The 19,562-nt window shown below is 39.3% G+C and overlaps 6 protein-coding genes across 7 annotated transcripts; 2 read left to right on the top strand and 4 right to left on the bottom strand.

Annotated features, from left to right (window-relative positions):
• On the bottom strand, positions 1,410–4,018 carry LOC104756480 (wall-associated receptor kinase 5-like). The gene is made up of 3 exons (XM_010479082.2): positions 3,021–4,018; positions 2,738–2,911; positions 1,410–2,646 (listed from the first exon to the last, which is right to left on the bottom strand). The coding sequence occupies exons 1-3, from the start codon at positions 3,865–3,867 to the stop codon at positions 1,460–1,462; spliced, it is 2,208 nt and encodes a 735-aa protein (XP_010477384.1). The 5' UTR covers positions 3,868–4,018; the 3' UTR covers positions 1,410–1,459.
• LOC104756478 lies at positions 4,567–5,442 on the top strand. The gene has a single exon (XM_010479080.2). It carries the CDS (start codon positions 4,611–4,613, stop codon positions 5,304–5,306), a length of 696 nt encoding a protein of 231 aa, XP_010477382.1. The 5' UTR covers positions 4,567–4,610; the 3' UTR covers positions 5,307–5,442.
• LOC104756479 (wall-associated receptor kinase 4-like) lies at positions 5,415–8,040 on the bottom strand. Its single transcript, XM_010479081.1, has 3 exons — positions 7,084–8,040; positions 6,780–6,986; positions 5,415–6,699 (listed from the first exon to the last, which is right to left on the bottom strand). The coding sequence occupies exons 1-3, from the start codon at positions 7,907–7,909 to the stop codon at positions 5,504–5,506; spliced, it is 2,229 nt and encodes a 742-aa protein (XP_010477383.1). The 5' UTR covers positions 7,910–8,040; the 3' UTR covers positions 5,415–5,503.
• On the bottom strand, positions 9,221–11,257 carry LOC104756477. The gene is made up of 2 exons (XM_010479079.1): positions 11,162–11,257; positions 9,221–10,949 (listed from the first exon to the last, which is right to left on the bottom strand). The coding sequence occupies exon 2, from the start codon at positions 10,915–10,917 to the stop codon at positions 9,559–9,561; it is 1,359 nt and encodes a 452-aa protein (XP_010477381.1). The 5' UTR covers positions 10,918–10,949; positions 11,162–11,257; the 3' UTR covers positions 9,221–9,558.
• On the top strand, positions 11,772–12,845 carry LOC104756476 (sm-like protein LSM3A). Its single transcript, XM_010479078.1, has 3 exons — positions 11,772–11,991; positions 12,109–12,204; positions 12,567–12,845. Exons 1-3 carry the CDS (start codon positions 11,875–11,877, stop codon positions 12,645–12,647), a joined length of 294 nt encoding a protein of 97 aa, XP_010477380.1. The 5' UTR covers positions 11,772–11,874; the 3' UTR covers positions 12,648–12,845.
• LOC104756475 (exocyst complex component SEC5B-like) lies at positions 12,915–19,552 on the bottom strand. Of its 2 annotated transcripts, none has more exons than XM_010479076.1 (21): positions 19,027–19,552; positions 18,527–18,681; positions 18,337–18,422; positions 18,007–18,201; positions 17,791–17,918; positions 17,548–17,706; positions 17,311–17,415; positions 16,980–17,054; positions 16,608–16,745; positions 16,328–16,513; positions 16,065–16,187; positions 15,815–15,941; positions 15,521–15,731; positions 15,049–15,164; positions 14,709–14,937; positions 14,377–14,470; positions 14,167–14,244; positions 14,002–14,058; positions 13,720–13,869; positions 13,405–13,620; positions 12,915–13,294 (listed from the first exon to the last, which is right to left on the bottom strand). In XM_010479076.1, the coding sequence occupies exons 1-21, from the start codon at positions 19,450–19,452 to the stop codon at positions 13,088–13,090; spliced, it is 3,261 nt and encodes a 1,086-aa protein (XP_010477378.1). In that variant the 5' UTR covers positions 19,453–19,552; the 3' UTR covers positions 12,915–13,087. The 2 variants fall into 2 exon arrangements, with proteins under 2 accessions (XP_010477378.1, XP_010477379.1); XM_010479077.2 differs by having other exon boundaries at positions 18,527–18,670; positions 19,027–19,170.

The following is a 19,562-nucleotide window of genomic DNA, read 5'->3' as shown; positions in this document are numbered from 1 at the left end:
AAGAAACAACCCCTAAAAAATCAAACAGTAACGACTAACGAGAGCTCAGAGCAGAGCAAGTGAGTCACGGTGTCGGCCGGTGACAATGGCGGAATCTCCCACACTCGCTGAAGACAACTACTTCATCTGGAACAGTGATTTTCTCTTTTTCCTTCGAAGCAAGAACAAAACCGGATTCGTCGACGGCACAATCCAGCAACCAGACCTTCCTTCCTCGCCACTGTATCATCCATGGGAAACATGTAACGCGAGGGTAAAGTGTTGGATGATGAGTTCGTTGAGCGAAGAGCTTCTAATCTATGTAACCTTCGCGGAGACTGCTCATAAAGCTTGGGATGATCTCCGAGTTTTGTTTGTGCCGAGTGTTGATTTCAAGATCTACGAGCTTCGTGGGAGGCTGGCGATGTTGAGGCAAGGTGGTGACGAATCTGTGGGTAAGTATTTCGCGAAGTTTATGAGAGGTTGGGCGGAGTTGTCTGAGTATATGCAACAAGAATGATAAAGCTAATTTAGAAACGAAAATATCAAAGTTTTAGGTAGAGTAACGAAAAAAATATATGAGTCAAGCTGCGGATCAAATGTACAGTTTACAACATATAATCCCTTTTTTAGTTACGTACATACCACGCAATACACAAGTATCAATAGAGGCGAGAAAATCCAATAATCATAATAAATATATATGATGGAGAATTGGAGATTTAAAAAACAAGAAAATCGAAAGTATAAAAAAGCAAAACACTAGACTCCAATTGGAACTCTTTTGTTTTTGCGGTTACCTTACAAATCACATGGGAGTTATAAACAGAATAGTTGATGATCTACACAAGGTTGAGCTTAAATGGGTTTTTGAATGTCATATTTCTTTACTTAAACAGAGTGGTAATGATAAATTTTAGCGGCCAGCTTCAGTGTCCAATATTATTACATTCTTGATGCTGTCATAGCCAGTGCTAATGTGTGCTACTTGTTTCTTCTTGTGCCCAATATCCTCTGCTTCAGTTTATTATAATATCCTTTCCTTTCCTCTCCCGTGGATCTATCTTTGATTATTGCAATCATGTTCCCATTTTCCAAGAAATTGCAGTATTCTGAAATACTACAACACAAACAAGACCATGTACCATGTCAATGTAGCACGAGGATAACGTTTAAGTATGCTTCATATTCCCATATATATAATTTGCAAGGAATCTTCAAATGGGAAGAAATGGTAATATATTATTCAATAGTGGCCGACATTGCTCAACCTTCTTCCTCAAACTCTACTCTAATTATTTTCATGACATACCCTTTTTCTTAACAGTTATTTTAATTGATTTTCTTTTTCAGATATAAAGATTGATTAATAGGGAAGATCTATTAAGATATATTGATTAATCACATTGCATTAAGATTCCTTTATAAAACAAGAAAAAGCACATTACATTTGCTTTTGTCAAAGCTGGGCTGATAAATATCAGCGGCCAGCTTCAATGTCTAATATTGCAACATTCTTGATGCTGTCATAGCCAATGCTACTGGTATCACCCTGCGCTGATAATATTTCAACACCAAGAAAATGCTCAACCTCCTGCGGATACTGATCTGACCACTTATGTTTGGTTGTCTTGACTCTCAAGGCCTCTAGCTCTGCAGCTACGTCTTTCATCCTTGGCCTTTCCTCTCCCATAAGTCTTGTACACTCAAGAGCAATTCTTGCAGCCTCCTGGATCTCCCTTTGATTATACTCGTTTAGCACTTGGCCGTCAATAATCTCATGCAACCTATTCTCTTTCATGGCAGAGACAAAGTAACTCACTAGATGTTTTGAGGTCTCTAGCCGTTCAAAACACAATGCCTTTTGACCTGATAGCAGTTCCATGAGGACTACTCCGAAACTATAAACATCGCTCTTCTCGTTCAGAAGCCCTGTGTTGTAGTATTCTGGGTCTAGGTAACCTAGAGTGCCTTGCACCATTGTTGTGAGCTGCTCTTGGTCCATCGGTATCAGCCTTGATGCACCAAAGTCAGCTACTTTTGCAGTTAAGTTATCATCCAGTAGGATATTGGCAGTCTTGACATCTCGGTGGATGATTGGAATAGAAGCAGAGGAATGCAGATATGCAAGAGTTCCAGCGACTTCTATTGCTATCCTCAGACGGTGTTCCCATGTTAGAGAAGAATCAAACAATGAACCATGCAAGTGATCAAAAAGGGTGCCACTGGTAATGAACTCATAGACCAACAAGGGAACTTCTGTCTCTAAACAACATCCCAAGAGCTTGACCACGTTCCTATGATTGATTTGTGACAGAACGAGCACTTTGTTAATGAATTGCTCTACTTGGCTACGGTCTCCAAGCCGAGCCTTCTTTATGGCAACTATGGAGTTGTCAGGCAGTATCCCTTTGTAGACTGTTCCCTGGCCTCCCTGACCTAAGATTCTGCCCTCATCATAACCATGAGTTGCTTCTTTCATACATTCCTCCGTAAAAATTCTAACATCAACATCTGATGGCCCTGCTCCTGAGAGTTGCTGTATTAACATGCCACCACCATTTTTCTCGAAGAATTGTTGTCGCAGCTCGGTGTCTTTCTTGCGCCTTAGCCTTTGTTTTATGTAACTAACGCCAAGTAGGATGACCAAGAAGACGATAGTGGTTACTGATCACACACACCACAAAGACACATAGATGTTTAGAGTGAGTTGATCTGGAAATCAATAAGTCCAGATACAGTGAGAGGGGAAGCTTACCAAGAAGAATCATAGCCCATTCAAAATCTTTACGCTTGCAACTCATAGTGGTTGTATCTAAGCGGTAACCAGATTGACACTTACAATCAAAGCCTCCATCTCTGTTTCTACAGGTTTTGGGATCCGAACAGTTATGTTTATGGATAGTACTCGTAGTAGTACACTCATTGATGTCTGGTCCAAGGAATAAATGGCAAGATGCAAAAATAAATGTTTGTATGAGGAAACCAATTAACACTCAAAAAAAGAAATAAAGAAAGCAATAGAAATTAATATAAAGTACCTTGGCAACCGTCTGAAAGGTATGGATTCCCCTCAAAACCATCTAAATATTTGCAGTTATAACCTTTTCCACGAATAGAATCAAAACATGTGCTGTTCCCACCACATATGTTTCTGCTTCCAGCTTGCTCACATGTCTGGTTCCCAATAGACCAATCTAGTACCACAGGGAACTGCTTGACACCCCGCAGATTCCTAAGGTCCTCTGTAGAACTGAAGTTAAACATACCATCTTCAACGAAAAAGGCGTAGCTGCAAGGATTAAAGTGCTGCACAGAGGTCATGTTTTCGAAGCGAGCTGGTTGGATTTCAAGTCTGTTGCTATCCAAAGGGATAGAGACGTCTGTTCTACAGCAACCTACACCATTGCATTTATTATTTGGTACCGAGGGAGAATCGCATAATGACAAGCATCCAGTTGAGTAGTTTTGCATTCCAAAAGTGCTCAGAAGTGCCCAAGCGTTACAGCCTACTAGAGTAAACTTGTTTTTAGTTGAGAGAGATAAATTATCCAGCTGAAACCAGAGGGCACTGAACTCATTATTTATTTCCCCGTCGTAGCAAACAGTTGATCGAGGAAGCATAGCGCGTATCTGGCCGCTGTGATAAAAGTTTCTCACTTCAATGTTTTGTATGACATGTGGCTTATCTTCCTGACAAGTGATATTGAAAATATCGTCCCCAGGATAGTAGCAACCTGTAGAAATACCAAAAGGGTACTCAATTGTGACGTTGCCACATCTAGATTGGCAATCATGGCGAGGTTGATGTTGCCCCTTCACTAGCTGCGTATAAGCAATAAAGAAGATAGCCACCAACGAGAACAGACGACTACACACCTTTATCATCTTCTCCCTTTTAATTTCTCTCCCTTCTTTCTTTCTTAATTTGTTTCTTTCTCCCTAACTTTTGTTCCGCTTTTGAGTTTTTTTTTTCTTTTTCTTTCAATCATCTCTTTCAGGCTTTCTTAAATAAAGAAAAAAAAATCCTCAGTCTGGAGATGTTTTCTTGATTAGTGTTCGCTGACCCGTTCCCCCATGTTCCTACAAATTGCAATACTAAACTCAACTTACATAAGCAAGACCACGTTCAAATTTGCTGCATATATTTCTAATATTATCACAATGTCTGCGTTTTTGCTTCTGTTTTAACAGTATTCAACGATTAGGATGGTTGGTAGTAGCAAGTAATCTTCAAATGTGAATAAATAGTAAAATATCGAAACATGTAAATGCTTATAAAATATGGGATCATCAAATAGAAAACTACTTGAGAAATAAAAAAAAGAGTAGTGGACATTGGTCAACCATTTGAACTCTCTCGTGTGACTGACGATGGTATGAGTGAAGCTGCTGAACAAACACTACATTGATATTTTTTGAGTTTACCACCATACTACGCAACACACACAGAAGACAAGTATCAAATTGAGGCGGGAAGAACTTATTATATAAACCCTGAAACTTTGGGCTTATGAGGAGAAATCTAAAGCCCATGTAAGCCCAACTATTTATATTTATACAGATTAGAAAAAAAATTGGGAAGCAAACCCTAAAATCAAACAGTAACGAGAGCTCAGAGCAAGGTGACAATGGCGGAATCTCCCACACTCGATCCTAAATCACCATACTATCTCGATCCAGATTACGAATCCAACGAGAATCTCCCAATGGCTATACTAAGCAAATCCGAAGACAACTACTTCATCTGGAAGAGTGATTTTCTCCTTTTCCTTCGAAGCAAGAACAAAACCGGGTTCGTCGACGGCACAATCCAACAACCAGAACCTACCTCGCCGCTGTATCAACCATGGGAGACATGTAACGTGAGGGTAAAGTGTTGGATGAGGAGCTCCTTGAGCGAAGAGCTTCAAATCTATGTAACCTTCGCGGAGACTGCTCATAAAGCTTGGGAGTATCTCCGAGTTTTGTTCGTGCCGAGTGTTGATTTCAAGATCTACGAGCTTCGTGGGAGGTTGGCGATGTTGAGGCAAGGTGGTGACGACTCTGTGGGTAGTTATTTCGGGAAGTTTATGAGAGCTTGGGCGGAGTTGTCTGAGTATGATCCTGTACCTGAGTGTAAGTGCGGTGGTTGTAATTGCGAGGGTGTGAAACGAGGTAAAGAAGCGAGAGAGAAGGAGCAGCGTTACGGGTTTTTGATGGGGTTGAAGAAAGAATTAAGCTTTGTGAGAACGCGAATCATGCTTATGGATCCTCCTCCGTCTCTTCATCAAGCTTTTCTTTTGGTTGATCAAGCTGAATCGGTGATGAATTCGACCAGGAGATGATGATATAGTTTATCTTGAGTTGTTAGTTTGTAACTTACTAATTAACTTATCAATATATATGGAATAATTGATGATTCATGAGCACTAGTTTACCATTCAAGGGGAGAGTAAAGCAATAGAGATATGACTTAAGATTTTTTTACAGACAAAAGATTTTTATAGTATGTGATTTTAGCAGAGCTGGTGACTGATAAATATCAGCGGCCAGCTTCAATATCTAATATTGATACATTCTTGATGCTGTCATAGCCAATGCTACTACTGGTTTCGCCTTGAGCTGATAGGATTTGAACACCTAGCAAGTGCTCAACATCCTCTGCTTCAGGATACTGATCTGACCATTTATGTTTTGTTTTTGTGAGTCTTAGGGCTTCTAGCTCTGCAGCTACTTCCTTCATCCTTGGCCTTTCTTCTCCCGTCAATCTTGTACATTCGATAGCAACTCTTGCAGCTTCATGGATCTCCTTCTGATTATCCTCGTTCATCACTTGCCCATCAATAATCTCATGCAATCTATTCTCTTTCATGGCAGAAGCAAAGTAACTCACTAAATGTTTCGAGGTTTGTGGCCGTTCAAAGCATAATGCTGTTTGACCTGAGAGAAGTTCCATGAGGACCACCCCAAAACTATAAACATCGCTCTTTTCGTTTAACAACCCTGTGTTGTAGTATTCTGGGTCTAAGTAGCCGAGAGTGCCTTGCACCATAGTTGTGAGCTGCTCTTTATCCATTGGTATCAGCCTTGATGCACCAAAGTCAGCTACCTTTGCAGTCAAATCTTCATCCAAGAGAATATTAGCAGTCTTGATATCACGATGGATGATTGGAATAGAAGCAGAGGAGTGTAGATATGACAGAGTTCCAGCAACTTCTATGGCTATTCTCAGACGGTGTTCCCATGTTAGAGAAGAATCGAACAATGAACCGTGCAAGTGATCGAAAAGGGTGCCATTAGTTATGAACTCATAGACTAACAACGGAACTTCTGTCTCTAAACAACATCCCAAGATCTTGACCACGTTCCTATGGTTGATTTGAGAAAGCACGAGCACTTCATTGATGAACTGCTCTACTTGGCTACTGTCTCCTAGCCGAGCTTTCTTTATAGCAACTATGGAATTATCAGGTAATATCCCTTTGTAGACCGTTCCTTGGCCTCCCTGACCCAGGATCCTGCTCTCATCATAACCATTAGTTGCTTCCTTCATGCCTTCCTCAGCAAAGATTTTGACATCAACATTTGATGGCCCTGCTCCTGAGAGTCTCTGAATCAACATGCCGCCGCCATTTTGCTCGAAGAATTTTTGTCGGAGCTCAGTGTCTTTCCGGTGCTTCATCCTTTGTTTGATACAGGTAACTGCAAACAGGATGACCAAGAAGCCAATGGTGGTTCCTGGTCAAATCACACACATGATTAGAGCAAGTGTTTTTTTTTGAAACAAAAATAATCCAGAACAAGTGAGGGGAGCTTACCAAGAAAAATCTGAGTCCATCTAACATATACAGGCGGAACATATACAGGCGTGTGTATAGGTAAGCAGGTCATAGTAGAGTTAGTGGCAATTAAGTTAAAACCAGACTGGCAGTTACAATGAAAACTTCCAGGCGTGTTTTCACAGGTGTTGGAATCGGCACAGTTGTGTTTTCGGATAGGGTCAGTATTAGCACATTCATTGATATCTGGCCCACGGAAAACGAGTACAAGATGAAACAAGAATGTGAGTGAAACGATTAACACCTAAAATAACAAAGATTAGAGTAAATTAACATGAAGTACCTTGGCAACCAAGATATGGATTCCCATGATAACCATCTTCACATACGCAGACATACCCCGTTTTGGTAGTAGAATTGGAACATTTGCTGTTCTCCCCAATGCATATGCCTCTACCAACTTGCTCGCATGTCTGGTTTCCAATAGACCAATCTAATACCACTGGAAAGTGCGTGACATTCCGCAGATTGTTAAAATCTTCCCCACCATTGAACTCAAACGTCCCATTTTCAACGAGAAAGGCGTAAATGCAATTACTAATATAGGTACGCTCAGAAGTCTTCTGGTAGGTAAACGTATATGGGCTGAAATTGAAACGATTGCTGGCTTCTGGGACGGCGTTCTGACAGCAACCTGCACCATTACATTCTCTGTTTTCCACTGGGGTAGATTCACATAATGATGTGCATCCAACTGATGAGTTTTTTCGAGTTCCAAAAGCGGTCAGAAATGCGAAAGTGTTACAACCTATTGCAGTTAGCTTGTTGTTTTCGGAGAGAGTCAAGTTACCAAGGTTAGGACCCCTGAAGTAACTCCAACTAGTGATATTCCCTTGACTATTAAAGCAAGAGAATGATTTAGGAACCATGACGCGTAGCTGGCTGCTGTGAGAAATGCTGAGCACTTCAAGATTCTTAAGGAATAGCTTCTCTTCCTTACAAATGAGTTTGAAACTGGGATCGTTGTCATGGTAACAATCTGAAGAAATGCCAAAAGGGTACTCGATTTTGACATTGCCACATCTAGTACTTGGGCAAGGTTGTCCCTTGACCAGCTGCGTATAAGAAAGGCAGAAAATAGCCACCAAGAATAGATCTTGCACCTTCATCTTATTTTGTTTCTTTCTCTCCAAACAACTTGTTCCTCTTATACTTTTCTCTTATCTCAGCTATATATGCATCTTATAAGAAAAAAAAGCAGGGCTCTTCAAATCATCTGTCTAGATTCTTGGGAGACCCATTCTTAGTTTCCTCTTTACTTTGCTTCCAGAATCTTATAATACTATATAATTCATTGTCCAATTACACAGCCAAGACATTTTCTACTTAAATGGCGATCAAGAGTAAGTCCTTATCAGTTTAATACAAGGGGGCGTTGAAGTATGCTTCTTATGACATATAATATATCCCAACGTCTACGTTTGCTTCCATTTAACAATTTGTTTTTTGTTTTGTTTTGAAGGATTAAAAAACCATAACAGTTGGGAAGAATAGGTACTATTTGACAATATAGAAGTAACCATTTGGGCTCTCGTCAACTTGAGTCTTTGTCACAGTTACCTTTTTTTGTCAACATTGATTATCGCATCAAAATGACTTCCCGTTTAGTCAATGTGAACAAACAAAAGTTAACTGTGACAAACAGAGCATGTTTGATTAGGAACCGGGTTCCGTTTCCAAGCAACAAAGCTGAACCATAAACACCAAGGCAGACTTGCTTGACTTCTTATATATGATCATTGCATCACTAAGTATGCTACAAAATGAATCTTTTCAAGATTTCAACTACACAGGTCTATAAAGCAGTGAGCAAAAACGTTTACACAGAACCTGTAGAGCCAGAAGTAGAGTTCGATTCAAGTTGGAGTTTTCAGGATGCTTAAAATTTGATAATGAAGAAGTTCTTTCTTTGTTAGTAAACTATTAAGTATCCAGAAAACTCTAATTTGAAACAACAGGAAGGAAAGAAGATTCTCATCACCTACCACCAAAAAAAGAGAAATGAAAACTAGAAAGGAGAAGCAAGCATGAGATGGACCAAAAACAGGCAAACACAACAGGCTTTTTCAGTGAGGAACATGTTTTACATTCATGTTAAAAGAACACGTGAGGTCAAACCTGGAGAAACCTTTCAAATTTGGGTTCATGATTCTTCGGACAAATTCAACATTCTCAAACTGAAGAGTCTTAAAACAAGGTAAAGGCAAAACGCAAACAGGTCTGATTCATTGTCTAGTAAAGGAGATATGATCCAAAGAATAATTTGCAAAAGGTTTTCTCTGGATCCAAGTTAGAAAAAGAAAAAGGGAAGAAATTTTAGTTTTCAGTAAGGTTATTCACAGTTTAGTTTAGGAATCTCGTTCATTCGACATAGTTCAAAATAACTTAAGGTTCCATGTGAAAGAACACACAACACCTCATTGGCAAACTGGCTTAATATTGCAACACTGGTTACACCCCAGAAAATTGGATTAAGATGTCTACAGCAGAATGATGTTATTAACCATAACTTCAAGCCATACGGTATACATGGAAAAAGTGACTGAAAGGTTAAATTAAAGCAAACCTTAGAGAGCTGCTTATGCTAACCACTCCTGTGTCACTATATTCTCAGCATCATCATCACTGATGCAATCACAATGATCTCTCACATCAAAGTCTCGAGATCATTTCAATCAAAGCAAGCTTACAACAGCAGAAATGAATTTTCATTTAGCGAAGCTATATACCAATCAAGAGAACTGTCAAGCCAATTCCCTCATAAATCAACACCCAGTTCTCTTTGTTTTAACTCCAATCCCATCCGATCATTCTCAAGTTTCATCCTTTCATTCTCCATCCTCATTCTCTCGAGTTCTTGATCCCTTTTCTTACTAAACCTCTGCCACCTAAATCTCTGTTTCTCCAATTCCAACAATTCAACTTGGATCTGAAGCTTCTGCTCTTCTAACTGCAGAGTCCGGGACTCCATCCACTGTTTCTGCATCGAAGCTGCTCTCCCACTCTCTACCCCACCTTGATTCACATCACCTTGAGAAAACGGCATCTGAGGTAAATTCCCTTTACTGCATTCCAAAGAATTCACATGACTCGGATGGTCTGCATCTTCATGGCTATGACTTTGTCTTATCTTCTTCAAAGGCCCACCACCACCACCACCACCTCCATAATGAATCCCCCTACAATCCCCATGTGAATAATGCTGCTCCTCATACTCATCATGTTCATCACCTTCCCCATCATGATCCTCATCATCAAGATCCTCCATTTGATGTTTCCTAGACTCCTCATTATCATGCTCATCCCTATTCCTCAGCGCCAACTGTAGAGAACGCTGCAAAGCAAGGTCATGAGGCAAATGCAACCTGTTCCCATTATGGTAAGAACACATCTCTTCATAGAAAAGATGTTTAGAACTCATAATCTTCCTAACATCATCCTTCTCTTTATCATTCAAGTATCCAATCGAATCCAAAAGCGCAGGATTCTCAACAACCTGACAAGAAGTTCCCCTACCAAGCATATCGTTCAGCTTCTTATACCGCTTATTCAAATCATTGAACTTATCCTCACACTGCTGAGGCGAAACATGATAACCTCTCTCAGCCATAACTTTAGAAACAGATTTCCACTTACCCTTCTTCTGCAAAACAGCAAACTTCCTTCTACTACCACTATCCATAGTCGAGTCATCGCCTATATAAGAGACAGCAGTGATCAACAACTTAACCATCTTATCAGTCCACTTAACTCTTTGCCATGGAGACCCTTTAGTTGATTTGTTAGCTTCATTATTATGACCATCACCACCACAACCTTCTTCAGTAAAACTCGGCTCATCATCATCACTCACAGAGTTGTTCTTGTCTCTTTCACCTTTGTGTTGCTCAGTCACAGACATGTTCTGGTGATGATGATGATGATCACAGGTTTGTTGACCTGTAACCATAGTAAAAGGAAGACCTTCATGAAGTGGTCGTGAATTAGGATTGTGTCGATGCTGGTTCATGGAATCTTGATGATGGATTCTCATAGAGCCGCCTTGTAAATCAAATCCACCATAAGAAGAAGAAGCTCCACCACGAACTACACCTCCTTGTGGGAAATTCGTATCCATTTCTCTTCACCTCCCTCCACCAAAATCACTTCCTAACTCATCAGAGAAACACACAGATCTTAAGAAAAAAGGAGTCAAGAATCGATTTGAAAAAGGCGTAAACTTTTTCTCTACTGGATCTTGGGGAAATTGAATTAAAAATGGAGACTTTAGTAAGAGAGGAATCCAGATGAAGAAGTTAAAAGCGGTGGTAAATAAGAGAGAGAGAGAGAGATGAGTCAAAAAGGGAAGAGTAGTAACTTACAGAAATAAAGTTTGGAACTTTGTTGTGTTGCTTTCGTCTTTCCGGTCAGCTTCCTTCCTCAGAGTTTCTCTCTCTCTTCTCTCTCTCTCTAAACGTGAATGTNAAAAGGTTTTTTTTTTTTTTTTTTTTTTTTCTTTTTATAATTTAATTTTGTTTTCACGTCCACATTTCTCGCGAATATTATTCTATATTATATAAAGTTTAGTAGTATTAATGAAATGACAAATTGGTACCTTGTGATTGGACTTTTATGTTGTTCTATGTATATGTTGATGATACCTTTACCTTGTGATTGGACTTAATAACATAGCTAAATTCCACTAACCATGGATTAATCATAATCATGGGGGAGACTTCCTTCAAGCTTCTAGATTATTTTGCATTGTTAGATGATTAATTATCTTTAGATTACTTACCAAAAAAACTAAATTTGCTTTTAATTATGGTCATCAAAGATTAGTTTATTGAATGAGATACGCTTTTACTGTATTTACATTTACAAGTTGATTGATAAAAAAAGAACTAATATAAAGCGAACATATGGGCTCAGCCCCAATATTTTAGAGCCCAAAAAAACCATCTTTATACTTAAGAAATCAACGGTGGCGATTGCGTGAGGTCAGAGAGAGAGAGATCGGCGAGTCGACTGTTCTCATTCTTTCTTGTTCGCAATTTTTCAAAACCCTCCGAGGAAGTTTTCAATCAAAAAAAAAATGTCCGTCGAGGAAGACGCCACCGTTAGGGAGCCACTGGATCTGATTCGTTTAAGTATCGAAGAGAGAATCTATGTCAAGCTTCGATCTGACCGTGAACTCCGCGGCAAGCTTCACGTTCGTTCTATTTTTCTACAACTTTCTCGTTTTCATTCCCACTCGGATTCCAGATTTGATTTCGGTTTCAAGATTCTAAATCGTTTACTTTGTATTTGTGTATGTGTGTGTATGCAGGCTTTTGATCAGCATTTGAATATGATTCTGGGTGATGTTGAAGAGGTTATTACGACTGTTGAAATCGACGACGAGACATACGAAGAGATTGTTCGGGTATGTTTATGTGATTTCCTAAGCTGAAACAAATATATATTTATCTCTTCGGCTTGTGGATTGGTTGATTGATGTATATAGGATTTTCAAGTTTCAGCTTTCACAGTATCTATCTATTATACCTCTGTGTTAGTTTTGAGTTCAATACTGATTTTAACACTTGTCGAAGTTACTGCTTCTGGATACATAGAGTGTTCAGTCTTCATTAGCTCTTTAGTAACTCTACTTGAAACAAATGTTGATGTTTTAGCTTATGATTAGAATCGTACTTACTAGGCTCTTTGATTCCAAAATGAGATGATGGATCGATTTTAACTGTACAGTTGTATGATCTTTCTGCTGATGGAATTTTCTTTTGTCAGACTACGAAGCGAACGCTTCCATTTCTATTCGTGAGGGGAGATGGAGTGATATTGGTGTCGCCGCCTTTGAGAACAACCTAAATGTTCTTTGCCGGGATCTTAGTGAACAAATTTGGAGCCGAGTAGATGCACTTTTTTCTGATTACTTTTAGCTCTTGAATTGTAATTGTGTGGTTTGTTTTCTTTGATGTCAAACATCTAAAACCGAATGTAGCAGAGATATCGTATTCGGATTTTGGTAACGAGCGCTTTGTTATAGTAGAAGCAGTGTGTAACGTACTCCGTATTGTCAACTTTCTTACCGTATGTGATCGGTTAAAGTTTTAAATCTGATACATGGTTCAGGAGGATGAAAACACAAACAAGATCGATTTCATGAGGAAAGTTAATGTTGTAAACATGTAAATTTACAGTGAAAAAACAAGATTAGTGATGTATAATCAATTAGAACGAATACAGTATTGAGAAAAACTTGCCATGATCACCAATGCGCTTCGAATCAGAGTAAGAAAGAGAAGTTCTTATCTTCGCCTTGGTCTGGCTTGAACCGGAGAACCCACTGACTGTGGCTCTCTATAGTTTCTGCTCGGAGAATCCATCGATGTTCTGGAGTAGGCATCTGCCGGCATTGGATCCAACGGAATGGTCTCAACGAAACATGCACTGTTCAAACGGGTTTTCTCTAGCTCCAATTGAAGCATTCCGCTTGTACATTGCTGTGCAAGAGCCTAAAGCAGCAACAGTGGCCAAGCAAAACCGCTTTTAGTTGAATCTGTAACCGGTTTTAAGTATTGAAGATGGTACATATCAAGTGGTGGTTAAGGATAAGTGTTCTTACAAGGAGGTCATCTGGGGATACGGATGATTGTTTGTCATCTGAAATTGCATCTTCACTGCCACGTGTTGGTTTCCGTTGATGCCTTCCCGGGCTGTTCTCGACTGTCTCGCTTATACTCTCTGTAGCTTTCTCTAACACAGCTCCTTGCAGAGACTTAAGTGACTCGGTTGCATCGACCGTCAAATATGGGTTCAGTATAGTCTCAAAGTACTCTAGCTGCATCATAGTTTGTAAAATCAGATACGCATCATAACTAGTTTACGTATTAACCCATTCACTCAAATAAAGTTGAGAAGACCAACAAGTTTTATTTACCTCAAGCATCAATTGGCAGAAACCATTTGCATCTATTGAACTCAGGTCGTCAGATCTGTTTTCTTCCAGAAGACTGAGAAAAGTATCAATCAGACCTTCGACCAAAGTGCCAAGAATTTTGTCCAGGAGTGGTTTGGCACCCGCAAATACCTGTAAATTATTGTTCTTAGTATAAGTTTAACTGGGTTTAGCTCTAGGATTACTCAAGTGTGATGTTTAGAAGCAATTTTTATAGAAATTCGAATGTCTAACTCTCTTGGTAAGATGAAGCAACGGTATTACCTCTGCATGGACAGCAACCAGAGTGTGTAACAGCTCAACAGCATTATCTCGTATGCCCTGAAGAAAGGTTTAGTTATCGTTTCTTCAGAAAATAGGTCAAGTATATTTTCATTGTTTATACCAAGGAACAAGAAAGTCACAGCTGAGAGTGAATTTCCAACTTACTTTTACCGGAGGTGCCGCACCCCACTGAATACCAGAGTCCAGCAAATAATTTGTTGCAGCGGTTCTGATCAAGTTTGCCTGTGTACAAGATATATGGAAGCAAAAGGAAAGGATTTAGGAAAATAATCTTCCTTTTTCTATCCTTCGATAGAACCGTATCATTTCTTTAACACACAGCGCAAAACTAAAACTAACTTAGGCAGGCATTACCTTAGCAAAAGTGTAATGTTCAAGGACCTTCTCTCCAAGACCAGAGAAAGACATCATTAGATCTTGAAGATCACTGTTGTCGTCATCAACTTCCCTGGAAGATTTAAGAGACGAATGGGATTAGCCAGTTAACTATAATGCCATATAAAATTTCTCACTGACATTCAAACTTTTGATTATAAAATTACGACATTGGTACTGACTATCGTGGTTGAGATTTGAGACAATAAGCATGAATAAGTTTGTCCAACTTCTCTACCGGTTACAGCAGAGATAGGAAAATGTTGATGTTAAAAAAAGCACCAATGAAGTTCAATTAGAAAGAGACCCACCTCGACTGTGACCAAGTATATTTGTACTTGTTGTAAAGCTCAGAGGCAAGTTCGTCTTGGCAATAACCTATATTACTTAAGATCATCAGCAACTGCTTGTGAGGATCAACGACACTTTCAGGAGCATTGATTGATGGTTCTTCTTGGTGGTCGTTCGGATATCCATTTTGCCAACTCTCTCGCTTTGAGGTGCCTTGAGAAAGGTCAGCACCAATTTGCTCCAAGTGAGCTACATATATGGAAAAAAAGAATATCAACATAACTATCGACATTTCTTTTTTTTCTGAACAGTATACAACTATACATGTATTATCATGAAAGTTTGGTGTAAAAGGCTTACCAGCAAAATCCAGAAAGCAGTTCAAAAAGGCAAGTCTAACAGATATCAGGATTTCCTCAATATGAGCAATCATATCTTCTGATCTAGCAGCTTCACCTTTAAAAGATAGAATCATCCTGGAGTAAACATAGTATGCAGAAATCAGCAGCCATATAAGGCAACACCTCATGAGATAGCTTGTATCTTATTCTCCACTTGTACACTAGTCATATGAGTATAATTTGTGATTATAGTACGGACAACCAAAATTATAAAAATGGCAATTTGGTAACTGTCATTTTGTTCTCTAACTAGAGAGAGAGAGAAGTAGAGTACTGTCTAGCTAGCATCATAGATATAAAGAACTCTTACAAAGTAATAGAAACAAGTTGTAACTATTAATGTACATAAGATTAAGTATTTGGATATATACATGTAAGTTTGACTAAAAAAAAGGATATATACAAGTAACTGCAAGATGCTAGAAACTTACAGATTAATTTGTTCCATCCCAGAGATGATAACTGAACGGAATGCAAGGGGCAGGTAAGAGATGGAATATGGAGATCTATTCCTTTCAAGCATAGAAACTGGGATCCACGTCTCTTCCTTTGATATTTCTTCTGTAGACGCCCTCATCCAAGAGCAAAGCCTTTGGATGTATATTTTAGTGATTTCCACTTTAACTTTTCTTAGTGCCATGACTGCCAGAACCAAAACGTGTATACATAATCTCAGTATATTTTACCAAAACAACAAGCTCAAGCTTCAGAAGAGATTCACATACCAGCACTATGGGGAGCTGACTCTTTGGCCTCAAAAGCTTGGCATGCTTTTGATACTTCGTTGATGGCATCACTCATATATGGGTGGAGAATGTATGATTCGTCAAAATCATGAAATGTGATTTGCACCTACACAATCATAATCAGGGGGGAAAGTATTAGAACTAATGAATGAAAACAGATGACAGGTTCATCTTTCCAGTATGGCAGAGAAAAGACATGAAAACATCAGTTGACAGAAAAGGAGATGACCTTTTCTTCATAAACAGAAATGGTATTGCGTATCATCCCAGCGACTTCTTCCAAAGAATGACTTATATACCTCACCTCTTCCACCTTCTCCTCAGCTTTACTGATATCATTAACTTGGGAAGACTGAATTTGTAGAAATCAAATCAAAGTAAAGATTTAGCTCCATTTGAATAAAGAAAGAAATAGGCACTGCCCTCAGCATACAAAATTGTAATACAAAGTTTATATATTGCAGGGGCAGAGCACATAGGAGTATCATATACCTTGGCAAATTTCCCATTGAAAATAGAAAGAGCTGTTTTCCAAAATGCAGGGAGATGATATACGATTGCAGCAGTCAATCTTTTGATATATCTTCCCCTCAAAGCATCATGTTCTTTCCCTGCCGACTCTACTGATGGTAGGTCAACTTGAACTTGATTATCTTCTATAGAAGACGTGTCATCTGACTGAAGGATTGAAGAAAATACAAATTGTTATCATCTTTAAACCTGAATCTTGCATATATTGTAGTAATACAGCTGCCTTCACATTTGAACTCACAAGTTGAACACCATTTTGTTGAATTTGTCGCCACTTCGCGTCAGAGAGAGCTCTCTCATGCACCTGGTTGCGCAAAATTTCCATCCTTGCTTCATGATCAAATGTACACTTTTCAAGCAGTCCATGGATCCTTTGGTTCTGATAAAAGAATGAACCAGAAAACTTTAGATAAATAGTCTGAGAAACTGTATGTGGTGTGTGTTTCTAAAGAGGTGCCAAGTAAGACCACAAATATGAAGGAAAAGAGATGAAAAATAGCAGAGGCTAAGAGAGCCAGGATATTAAAAGCAAAACTAGCAGGAAACTAAACACTACTCAGCACTAACTTAGGAAAGCGGTAGTGAAAAGAGTAACAACGTCTAATACACTAACCTGAACATTTAAGTAATGCCAAACAGGATCTGATTCGGGCTCCAGCTCCAGCAAAAGCCTCACAGTGTTTTCCAGCTAAATAAAGCAAAAGAGTTTTAGCATCCAGCAGAGGAAGAAAAGGGAGAGACAAAATACATAAATGTCTTGTATAAATATGAATTTGGTGACTCATAATCTTACAAAAGGGAAACATGAAAACTTGTATTGTACACTTAAATGATAGCGAACTTATAAAAAAAAAATGCACCAGGATCCTTAACTTCTTTGAATGAAAGATGGAATGTACATTCCATGTTTCACATTATAATAGAAGTAGTAATAGTGAACTCACACTCGTAAAATCTATTTTTGGATCTTCCATAGACCTGTAAAGGGTGCATTTAAACTCCTGCATCACTTTCTCAACCTCCTCGAGTACACGCTTGAGTATATTGACCTGTAAGCAACGTGTTACTCTATGCTTTTCTCACGAGCTGCGTAATGCAAGTGAATAAAAATTTAACAAGTGAATGCTGGGAGAACATGAGTGGTATCTGTCTTAAGAGTTTGATCAATGGGGCAGGCATACATGAGAAGGGAGAGCAATAGACTTCGCCTTCTTGTATTCCCGAACAGCCAAATCATACTCGCCTTTGCTAATACTGCTACGAATTATACTGGGTAAGTTGAAGAGTGTACGGAATCTCTGAAGCATTCCTTGTACAGACCTGATCTTCTCAGCTTGGGCCTACGAACAATGGCGAAAAAGTCTTACGCAGATAGCAAGAGGCTAGGACAACACCAAAAAACAATAGTATGTGACCATACCAACCTGTCTCTCAAAAAGCGGTTCAAAAGCACGACTAGCTCGTGATGTCACACTCTTCATACAATTAAACAAATGAGTAGTTCCCGATCCGTCAGGGTCATCTTCGATCCGTTTCAGTTTTGATTCAATATCTTTAAAGAAAGGTAGTAGACTTCACATCGACAAGAGATAAGATTAAAGTAAATATATGCCAAACCAATTGAGTACAATAATACATACCATCAATTGTTGTTTTACACGAGACAAAGCAGTCAAAATTATCCTTCACCAGTTGTTTCCTTTGTAAATTACGACCCTTTAAGTCACTTTTTAGAGCACGGGCACCAGATTCCAAGTCCGCTGCACTTGTCTCTTGGTGAATGCGAGAAAGAAATAGCTTGGGATCGAAATAGTCAGAAGTGTACACCAACTTTTCTGCAAATTCTCAGACGAGTCAAATTCTAAAAAAAACAGAAGTTGTACATCGAGTAAGCGGCAGAAAATTCAAGTCTGGTGTAAGAGCTAATAATCAACCTCAAGTTGTAAGTATGGTCATGAAGAAATACATACCCCGAAGTGCATTATCCACTTTCTCAGCTTTGGAAAGACTTTCTGATGATTCAGTGATTAATCTCAAAGTCTTGTTATCTATTATCCTAAGAAGTACACAAAAAAAGCCATATCATGTTCTCAGAGGTAGAATAAACTATCTGATTGACTTTCAAGGTGAGAAAAACAAATGGAAGATAATAGTTAGTACCCTAAATTTAATGGATCAATGCATTCCATGCCACGAGGGAATGATTGCAAACTGGTAAGAACCGCCTTCTTGCCTCCAGATACCTTCCGCTCAAGCTTTTCAGTCACGGGTGCTGCTGTTCTTGACTCCCGCATATCACGAACCCTGCGGGCAAGCTGCCAAGTGTCATCAGCATTTAAGTGAAATGTTCATATTTCCAACTAAATCTGCGTGATGCCATGATTTTAATTTAACTAATGGCCTTATGTTGACTCTTTCACATTCAATTCTGCACATTGAAGCCTTTCCAAAGATCTCAAAACTATTCCACGAACAGAATATTCAACTCACACAACTGAATCCTAAAATCAATCAACCAAGCTACGATTACTTGTGACTACTTCAAATCAAAACAAGATAGATACAGCCAAAAGAGAAGTCAAATTCTGAGTTTGAAATTGATCTCGCCGAAATCAAAATCGAAGCCAGATCAATCCCAAACAAGATAGATACCACCGTACCTCAGCTTCATCCACTCGTTTCCAGCAATCAGGCTCCACACCATCCCAAGCTACATTATCTTCCTTCCGCGATCTCCCTCTCTCCTTACCACTTCCGCCTCTTCCTCTACCTCCACCACCACCACCGTCTCTTCCCGGATCATTCCCCACATCCTCATCCCCGCTCGAAATGCTAAGCAATTCAACCTCCGATTCATCATCCTCATCCATCGACGGCTTCCTCGCCGCCTTCGCACCTCCACTAGACTTCCTAGGCGGAGGAGCAGCCGCCGTCTTCTGTTTCCGTGGCTGCTGCACTAAATTCGCGACGGGCTTACGAGAAGCAGCGGAAGAAGGCTTCTGATATGTAAGATCTCTCTGAGATTGCTCCTTCAACGCCATCTGAAGCAGCTCATCTTCGTCAAAATCGTCGCTATCGCTCGACATTGTTATCTCCTGGAAATCAAATCAGATGATCCTCGTCTCTTTCTCTTCCTCCCTTTGAGCTAGATAGAGATCTGTGCAGTTCTAATTTGAAATTTTTTGTTTTGTGACTT

The sequence above is a fragment of the Camelina sativa genome, chromosome 17, assembly GCF_000633955.1.
Source record: "Camelina sativa cultivar DH55 chromosome 17, Cs, whole genome shotgun sequence".
NCBI classification, from domain to species: Eukaryota; Viridiplantae; Streptophyta; class Magnoliopsida; order Brassicales; family Brassicaceae; genus Camelina; species Camelina sativa.
This window is presented reverse-complemented; position numbering and strand designations above follow the sequence as displayed.